The sequence below is a fragment of the Vigna umbellata genome, chromosome 1 (assembly GCF_029865625.1).
Source record: "Vigna umbellata cultivar VRB3 chromosome 1, Vumbellata_1.0, whole genome shotgun sequence".
Lineage (NCBI taxonomy): Eukaryota > Viridiplantae > Streptophyta > Magnoliopsida > Fabales > Fabaceae > Vigna > Vigna umbellata.
The window spans coordinates 80,330,110-80,340,354 of NC_142165.1; the positions used below are offsets into that span (position 1 = coordinate 80,330,110).

Genomic DNA, 10,245 nt, shown 5'->3' on the forward strand with positions numbered 1-10,245 from the left:
TCTCATAAATATGGTAACTTCTTAAGGTTACAAATGCTGGTAAAAGTACAAACAAATATTTAAATTAAAAAAAATTGTTTAGACAGAAAAGTTTATCCTTTTTCACCAATATAAGTTTCATATGGAATGTATAATTGCGATTGGCAAATAAAAGCAAAAGGCATTAACTACATTGAATAAATCTATTACCTAGGATCATATAATTACATAAGTATCTCAACTTTATAAAAAAAGCAACACAGCACAACACAACCAAGAAACCAGTAGTTGTGTTTCAGAGAAACTGTCCCTCTTCACATAGCGACATTGCTATCCCCACCACCATATCCAACCCAGGTAACCCCACTTCCACCTTTATTCAGTTCAAAATATCTTAGCTTATATTATTACTATCTTTTCTCATTAATTTAATAATATAACATCACAATTATAATTTTGCCACTTCAAAACAAATTACTTGATTATGTAAGGAAAACAGAGAACATGGACCATAAAGTAACGATAAGGAAAACATATATAATTGAATGTACATATTTTGTATTTAAAAAGAAAGCAAATATGAGTGTAGCGAAAACGTAATTACAAAATATATATATATATATATATATATATAATAAACTAATAAATTTATTTGTAGTGGTAAATTCTTATATAATAGCATTTCGAGAACAAGTCATCCTTGTTAATGTTACTAGATGAATTCCGACAATCGTAATACACGTTATCCATCTTATGTTTTATTAGTTTATCAAATTTTTTAAATAATATGTAATCAAAATGTAGAATTTTATAAATGCATAATGTACTGAGATATTTGAAGATATATCTATAACCGACTAGACATAACAAAATATCTGAACAACTAGAATAATTACCAAAACAACAATTTATTATAATTAATTTATTATCTTACTATCTTATCTACCAAAATGCATATACTTCGCAATCAACTTTTATCTTTAAATTATCTTAATTACTTTTTCAGTCTTGGTTGAAAGACCTAACAACTTAAAAAATATGTATTAGAAAGACCTAACAACTTGAAAATATGTATCAACCATAAGAGAGTTTACTTATTCAATTTCCCTCACTCACTTCAATGCTATTATATTCTATAAATGTTTAACTTTTTTACTTAAACAATAGATAATTTCCTACGCGTAGATCAAATTTTGATTTCTTAAAAATACCACTCTTCTCACTTCAAGATAGAACAGTCCTTTCCATTGAGAAAACGCGCAACCGCGCGCGCGCGCGTATATATATATATATATATATATATATATATATATATATATTACAAAAAATTTGATATTTAATGGAGGTTTATTTTCTAATTTGCAGATGTTTTTACCTTTAGTAAATTAATTTGTGAGGTTTTTTCAAATCTCTATCGTTAGAGTCGTAATTATTAATTTGTGAAAATTTTTAATGATCTTATATGTAGAGGGTTTTTTTGTGGAGGAACAGTGTAAGATTGACTAAAAACATAAGACTTGCACTTGTAACTGATAATATGAATCCTTATGGAACTTAAGTACCAAACATAGTTTATAATCAGTTATGTTGATGATATACAATCTTTCTCCTTTGTTAAGCATGAAGAGAAAATATGTGATGTTGTTCATGATGATATCAAGTCCTAGACAATCTGAAAATGACATTGATTTGTATTTGAAACCTTTAATCGATGATTTGAAAATGTCGTGGGAAGAAGGTGTCGACGTCTTCGATTCAAATATTCAAGAAACTTTATGTTTGTGTGCAATGTTGTTTTGCATTATAAATTATTTCCCATCATATGGAAACTTGAGCGGTTATAGTGTTAAAGGTCATTTTGCATATCCCATTTGTAAGAAAACATTAGTTACCTTCAATTGAAGCATGGTCAAAAAATGGTATATACAAGACATTGAAAATTCCTTCCTCAAAATCACTTGTACTGTAGATTGAAAAAAGTATTTAATGGAAGTGTTGAGGATAATGTTGTGTCCAAATCCCGCAATGGTGAAGAAGTGTACAAGAAAGTAAAAAACATTGACATTGTCTTCGGAAAACATCAAAATAAGACCATTGAGAAAACATTTGGAAGAAATAATCAATATTTTTTAATCTTCCATATTGGTGTAAACTTGATGTACAACATTGTATAAATGTGATGCGCATTGAAAAAACAATTGTGACAGTGCATCGAAACTTTATGAAACGTTAAAGGAAGACCAAAGACGAAATAAAAGCACGACAAAATTTGACTAACATGGGAATCCATTCTGAGTTACATCCACAATCAATTGGAAGATGCACATTTTTACCCCAACCTGTCACACTCTTTCTAAAAAAGAAAAAAAAAATTTATTAAGTCTTTAAGTAGTGTGAAGGTTCCACAAGGTTATTCTTCAAATATTAGTAACCTTGTTTCTATGAAACAATTGTTGTCAATTGATATTCGAGGCATATTACCTGCTTCTATTAGAGGTATTCTGACATGCTTGAGTTTGTTCTTTAATGTCATTTGCAAGAAAGGTGTTGACCCTTGAGTTTTAGATGATTTGGAAAATGAAGGAATCAAACTATTGTGCAAATTGGAAATTAATGGTCGTCATTCCAAGACAATGACAAATTCTATGGTTTTGTTCCCTGCATAGGAGGATGAAAAATGACTTGAAAAACATGCTACAAGGGTAAGTGTTTTTCAAATGTTTCAAATCCATGTTAACCTTAAATTTTTATGATGAATATAATTATATTAATAACACCCTATGTTTTCAATGTAAATAGAGTTATGAGTAAACCCAAGGTCAACTAGTTCAAATCCTGTATCCAAATATTGTAACTCATTTATAGTTCTTATTCATTTTCTATGTTATTGTATGATCTACATGTGTGACTATTTAGTTTGTCATTTTAGTATAACAAGCAACTAGATTCATGGAAATGTGGCTACTATGTCATGTCTTGGATTAAAACAATCATTCGAGCTGACATTACAGATGACTAGATTGATGTAATGATACTTACCTTCCATACATTACAAATCATATTTAGCTTTGAACATATGCAAACATAGTGAATTTGACTTGATTTTGCAGTGCTTCAAGAATACATCTTCTATATTAGAGGATACAATTAAAAAGATACGACAAGAGTGAACAACTTATCTTCTACAGAGATGAACTTAGGACTCATGCCCATGCCTTTAGGAACCATTTTATTTTTGTTAAATACATTAATTAGCTTAAGTTTAAGTTTAAGTTTTGATAGTTTAAGTTTTAGATTGTTTAGTACTATAATCCCTTGAAACACATAAAATATATTATTTTGTGATGTGCTATGATCATTTTCTGTTTTTTAGGTGTGATTTTATTGTAAAAACAAATTTATTTAAGAAAAAAAACAAGTTGGATGTCGGTTAGAGTAGTGTTCGACATCAATTTCGTTCTAGTGGCTTCCCCTGAATTTTGTAGCTCAACGTAGAGACGTGCTCAACGAAGATGGACGTCCGTTAAACATAGGTCCGATGTTAATTGAGACGTCTGTCCATGTGGAATCCAACGTCAATTGGTGTCCAGTGGATCATCGACGTCCAATTGACGTCTCCCAATATGACGTCAAAGCTTGGTCAAACGTTAAATACCGAAAATAATAGACGTTAAAAACTTTTTTTTGTAGTAGTATTATCACTTACACCATGCACCTTGTTATTTAAAATATTTCCTAGAATCTTATTGACTCATCAAGCTCTTTGTTACTTGTAATACTTCATAGAACCTAACCCTCATCAATACTCTATCCTTTTAACATTTACCTAATTATTCAAAGAATCTCTAAGTTCAAAATGACCCTTATATGATAATCCCTTGGTCCATACTTAAACAAAATATGAAAAAACAACAATTTGAAAAAATGATATATATTTCTAAAATGAAACCTGGTATCTTTTTTTCTAAACCATAACTGTATTGTCATTTTGAGGTTACTATGATCCTATACTATACTCTAACTTTTTTGAAACATTTTGTTATCGCTAAAATAATATAACTTTATTATATTTAATGATTTAATTTAACTGATCAGAAGATTGATTAGTGTCAAAACGAAGTGTTTTTGGTATTATCAATCTTGGTTAACATTAGTGATATCACCATTATTTGCTGATAAAAAAATATTACTATTAATTAACCAATCAGCCGTTATATATATATATATAATATATATATATATATATATATATATATATATATATATATATATATATATATATATAATCTCGAAACATAATTGGTCCGAGAAATCCAATTTCAATCATTAACAGGTTTAACAAAGGGACACGAGAAAGGAAACAGAAAAATGAAAATTTATTTCTCCCTTCACTGGAAAATAAAAAAATTGGGGTGAATCATATCACAGTTATTTCTGTCTTTTTCATGAATAGAAAGTAAAGATAGAGAAGAGAAAAAGTTTGTCCATTCTTTTTCATAATCGATCAGATAGCATGGATGCTTTTATAGCAATTCCACAGTTCAAAATATGTTTATGAAAATATCTTTATGCGTTATTTAGGGTATAAATAATTTAGATTGTATTTATTATATTATATTATTATTAATATATGATAAATTTATTGAAAGGTAAACTTATTCTAAATACCAATATTAGTTAGACTAGAACATTTCAACCAGTCATTCTTTAATATTACTGTATCTTTGGATCTTATTATTAGCCATGTATTCCTTTTAATTATTGTTTTTATCTCAGTCTCAATTTAACTTATTCGTGACAAATTCAAAATAGAAATTATATATGAAGAAATGCTTATATAATAACCCAGTTTTTCCATATATAGAAAAAGTGAAAATTGAGTTTCATGAATCACGAATTGAAAACAAGTTACGCGCATGGGATGCGCAGATACCATAAAATAGGGCATGAGTTGCACGCGCCAACGAAAGCGCCCAATCCCCACTCTCTCTTCAACGACCCTTCAAAATATCTGGCTCACGTTACCTCAAGATATTATCTGCCGGATGACGTGGCATACCAACGACTGTACTGACACGTGTAAAAGCGAAGCCATGTGGAACCTTTTTCCTTCCCCGCATACATCCTCTCTTCCCCTCAACCGAACACAGAGGGTTTCTTCTCCGCTGAAACTCCGATCACGCTTCATGGAACCGCAGGATCTCCCTCGCCACCTTTCGCCGCCGCTCTTCTCCGATCCGGAACCATTGCCTGAGTACCTCACTCGCTCCACCTCTGACTCCTCTGCTGTCACCGTCGAGGACACGTCCAAGGACTTCTCGTCTCATTCCGCGCCCGCTCCGCTTCTGGTAACTTCACTCCTTTCCAATTCCTCTTGCCAACATAGTAACGGATTTTTCTATTTCGCTTTTGTTTCTCGATTTTGTGGTCGGAGCTTGTCTTCAGGGGTTGATCTTAGAGGTTTTTAGCGTATCTCGAACGGGAACGTGCCTGTAATTAGCCGTTTGAATTATTGGTCCTTTTAGTGCGTCCGCGTTTTGGTTTTTTGGTGTTTAAGCGCGCAATTTTGCTTCGCATGCTTTCACTGGCTATATCTGATATTTGTTGGTTAAATTCTGCAATTAATTAGTCGAGAATATCTGAAATCTGAAACCAGTGGAGGAAGGGGAGTAATTGTACTGATATGATGAATAGCATCAAGTAACTGAAATTGATATTTGTGTTATAAATTTGCGGCCAGTTTTCTCTTCTGTAAGATTTGAGTTTGACAGTGGATGCTGACACTTTGAAATCAACTTTGTTCTTCAATCTCTTATGTTTGGCCTCTTAAATAGTTCTTGTTCACCCTTTTGTCCAAAATTGTTTATACCGTTTAGCATCTGTGGTTTGGCATATGATTTCAGTAGCAGCAACGGGTGTGCTCGTATGTGCAACAAAAAGCTTATTTTTATTCAGTTGAAGCTGATGTGAAATACTTGAACAAGCTTTAGGGAGTTAAATGAAAAACTTATAAATAATGAGAGATTTAATTCAGATGAAGCGTCATTTAAATACTTTTGATTGGCTCTTAGTTTTCAGATTATCTAGTCTTTGTTATTGGAATTATAATAAAAAAATTTGGTAGTTGTATAGCAACTAATTTAGTTCCTACATGGACTTAAATCGCTTGGTACTTATTTCTTATTTTCAAAGGCTATTTATAAAAGCCTATTTGTTTGCTGATAAATATGATAGTTTGAAATTCTCAATCTTAAATTGTATTCCATGTTCGTGATTTCTAGTGAAGATGGAAAATTTTCTCTTCATTTTGTTGGCAAAGACATACTAAGCTCATTTTTTTTCCAGGATCAGTCAACTAGATGGACGGATCAGCAGCACAGTCTATATATTCGTTCTTTAGAAGCCTCATTTGTGAATGAATTGCATCGTTCTATGCGTTTACGTCGTTGGAGCATAAAAAATAGCACAGATGAAGCATGTCAGTATAGAATTTTACGAAATTCACATAATATGCCTAAGCAGGTCAGACATAAATTCAAACATCATCTCTGTGGTGTGGATGTATGTTCATTTTTGTACATCTCCCTGCACAATTATGCTTTATTATCTTTTGTTGCTTTCAGACCCTGGCTTTACAAGATGCCTGCCAGAAGAGGATCAACCTTGAAAGAATTTCACCTTTGTTTGAGAGCACTGCTGATTCTCATATTCTTACAGGAAGTCAATTTGAACTTGCATCTGTGGATAGAGGCTGTAGTTTGGAAGAGCCTATTAACTGCAAGCATGGCTTGTTTTGTGATCAGGAAATTCATGCAAGAGGAAGTTCAACATTAGAATTGGCTTTCAGTACTACAGGTACCTTCAATTTTGTTTCTTTTAATGCACATTGGCCATCCTGTAAGCTAGAATGTGATACTTTCTATCACCCCATAATTTCTTGATCCTTCGGTATATGGCTGTCATATATAATACAGATTGTTTCCTTTCTCTCTCAAAATACCTGCATATAGTTCAATCAGCAGTTACATTATCAAATTATGTTGGTCAGTTATTTAAGTTCACATAACATGGAGTTTCTCAGTTTTTATGGGGTCTAAATGATGTGTCTCGTACCAAGTACCAAATAACAAAGGACGCATGAATTAGTTTTGAGTTTACTTGCTGTAAAAACTTATCAATGACGGCTCATAGTACTCTTGGTTCAGGATCTGTGGTTATAGACTACTAGTTATGTTATGAAGTTAATATTTTGTTTCCGGCTAAAGGGTGTTCCTTGGCAGTTAACACAATGGTAAAGTTGTGATCTGGCTGCAGGTCATAGGTTAAAATCCTGGAAATGATATCTCTCCTTGCAGGGGTAATATTGTACAAGTCTACCCTTCGTAGACTGCACTAGGTGAAAAATATTTAGCCAACCCACATGTCTTTATGCTGCTGTTGATGATGGGATATTAAATATTTGAGTTGAGCACTTATGTTCGGGACTGACTCATGAAAATATAAGAGATAAGTGAAGTTTAACTACATTATTTAAGAGTAAAAAATCTAAAGCTTGAGCTAGACATAGTTTAACTTGTACATGGTTTGATTATCTTTTCAATTGGATTTAACTTTAAATAATTTTATTCGTTAATTAGTATTCAATTATCAATAGATACTTTCATGTTAGTAAGTGAAGGAAAGTTGTTTAAAAATATAAATTTATATTCATAATAATGACTTAGAATCTGGAAAATAAATTTTTGATGATGAAAATGGTATAAATATTTTTAAGAAAGTTCATTGTTACTGTTGTAGCTAAAGTTATTATGTTCTTAAGCCAGAAGCATTCAAAGTGTATTTTTTTACCTATTCCTTCTTACAAAATGCTTCGGATTATTTATGGATGAGATGACTGCTAAAGACTTCCTCTTTTTCTGGTAATCAACCTTGTTAAGCAAGGTAATGCCAACTAGGAAACCTCACTCTATGTTAACATTGCAGAGAACAGCACCTGCCATATACTGTGCCTTTTGTGGTTAGTTATCTTTCATGGGTCTTTGAGTATCTGAGCTTGACTGCAAGCATAGGACTACACGTAAGGCCTAAAAGTCTGGGGTTGGCCTATTGCCTATCTAAGTCAAATAACAGAGTAAATGAGACCAGACGGTTCACAGCCCCTTCAACTCAAGACTGAAGGCGAAGAGCCTAAAACTAGGATCATGTTCAATTTGAGCATGACAAAGTCGGACAGTACAGTTATCCGCCTAAAATTTGATTTATTGGGTTATATATAAGTTAATAATGTACAGAATTATGACTTTCCTTGTAAATACTAAATAAGAGTACAACTATTTAGATAATTAGGTAATACATACAAATATGAACAACTTAGTATTAATTCGAGTCCATAAATCTTGAGCATGACTCACTTAAATCAAGCCTTAACTTTTAAGTTTGTGTTTGTTTGTTTATGAAACAGACTTTGAATAAACAACAAACAGTGGAAATAATTTACACCACTATTGATGACAGTGGACTTCATCTATTTACTTCTCTAGCAATAATGGTACTTTATGTTTTTTTCCCATTGTATATCCTTGTGTGAATAAAAAAGGAAACATGTTTTACAGATAGAAATAACTATAAATTACAATTAAACCTATGTCATATTTCTCATATTTATGCATGATATGTATAACTTTATGTGCTATTTGTGTTTATGCATGATATGAATAACTTTGTGTTATTTGTGTATCTCAGTTACGTTCTTGTCGGTGAATAAGTTCTGCAGTCAATATTCTTTTTAACTTTTAATTGCATAACCACATTGCATTTACGATTTTTTAAGAAAATGGAAATAATTTCAGATGGTGCTTGTAATTCCTTTTAACATGTTCTTAAGAGATGTTCCTTGTAAGAGATGTTCCTTGTAATTTCGGATTAAGAGATGTTCCTTGTAATTTCTTTTGGAATAATAATGAAGCCTGGTGGTGTGTAAAATACTCAAATTTAAACTTCAAACCAACCTTGGGTGGGGGTGGGGGTGGCGTAGGGGATGAGTGAGACAGTATATTTATGGGCCTTCATAATATACGATGTAGTTTATTTCTATGCTGAGAGTTCGACATTTAGTGTGGATGATTTATGTACTTCTCTGCAAAAGCCTTTGTTCCTCGTACGTACAATGGGTTTACTGAGTACCTCGGCTTCTGTTCTGCTGTTCTAATTAAGTACTTGTTAGTTAACATTTGTGAGAAGTAAATTAGTAATCTGTCCAACTTAAACACGGAGCTATTGCTTCATCCATGAACAGAACGATCAGTGTTTAGTAATACAATGCATGTAGTTCTTAAAGAACAGTATATTGTAAAATAGAGCATATCAAATTTTGAATTTTGAATCAAATAAGAGCTGTCTTGAACTTTAACTTAGTAGGAGCAAATATTTGTTTTTTCGTAGTATCCTTTTAGATAATTTTTGTGAGACTACATTATATGGAATAAAATTGTTCAACAGATTCTTCTGTAATTTTTCTTTGATTAATTCAATCATTCCATTTTTCTATGTATTTTCAATAGAGGTCACCGATCAAAACTTCAAGGATGAAGAAGCCAAGTCAAGCTGCATGCCTTTGGTGAAAAGGTTGAAGAAAGCTGCAGCTGATGGTTCAAGCAGTGATCAAGTAGAGTGGAATCTTTATTCTTTGTCTGATAAAGGTCCTAAATAACTTGGATTGTCTTGCATATCTTTTCAAATTCCTTTAACCTGCAGAGTGTGCCGTTTGGAAAACTTCACACACCAGATGTTTCAATTAGTAGTAATGGAACCTCAGAAAATAGAGGACATGAATTGCTATCAGAACTCCACAGTCCANTTAATTCACTCATGAATTTACAATTATCAAAATTTTCTTGAATACAAGTACAAATTCAAATAACTCCCAAAGAGAGGATAGATTCAATACAATGAAATCTGAATACTTGAAAAGACTTTCCCTTTCAAATAAGTGTTAGATCATGTAGAGAGGCAACATAACAACAAGCTTATCTTTATGCACATATCTCTTGGTCTTCTCTTCATGCAATAATCTATATATATCCTTCTTCGACAGAGATTCAGTAGATAGAGAATTGACTTCCACATAGACTTCGTAGCCTTTTTAGATAGGTAGTCAGACTCAAGTCTACGTTGCAGAGTTGCAGTGCTTTGTCAGAGCTTTTACAAAAGTAGCTTATACAGTTCTATAGAGATTGAAGCATTAAGGAAACATTCTCAAAATGTCTT

The 10,245-nt window shown here is 32.0% G+C and overlaps 1 protein-coding gene across 2 annotated transcripts; it reads left to right on the forward strand.

Annotated features, from left to right (window-relative positions):
* Window positions 1–5,009: 5,009 nt before the first annotated feature.
* On the forward strand, window positions 5,010–9,820 carry LOC148206535 (uncharacterized). Of its 2 annotated transcripts, none has more exons than XM_088104354.1 (4): window positions 5,010–5,327; window positions 6,325–6,501; window positions 6,603–6,834; window positions 9,540–9,820. In XM_088104354.1, the coding sequence occupies exons 1-4, from the start codon at window positions 5,025–5,027 to the stop codon at window positions 9,686–9,688; spliced, it is 861 nt and encodes a 286-aa protein (XP_087960480.1). In that variant the 5' UTR covers window positions 5,010–5,024; the 3' UTR covers window positions 9,689–9,820. The 2 variants fall into 2 exon arrangements, with proteins under 2 accessions (XP_087960480.1, XP_087960481.1); XM_088104355.1 differs by having other exon boundaries at window positions 6,331–6,501.
* The last annotated feature ends 425 nt before the right edge of the window (window positions 9,821–10,245 follow it).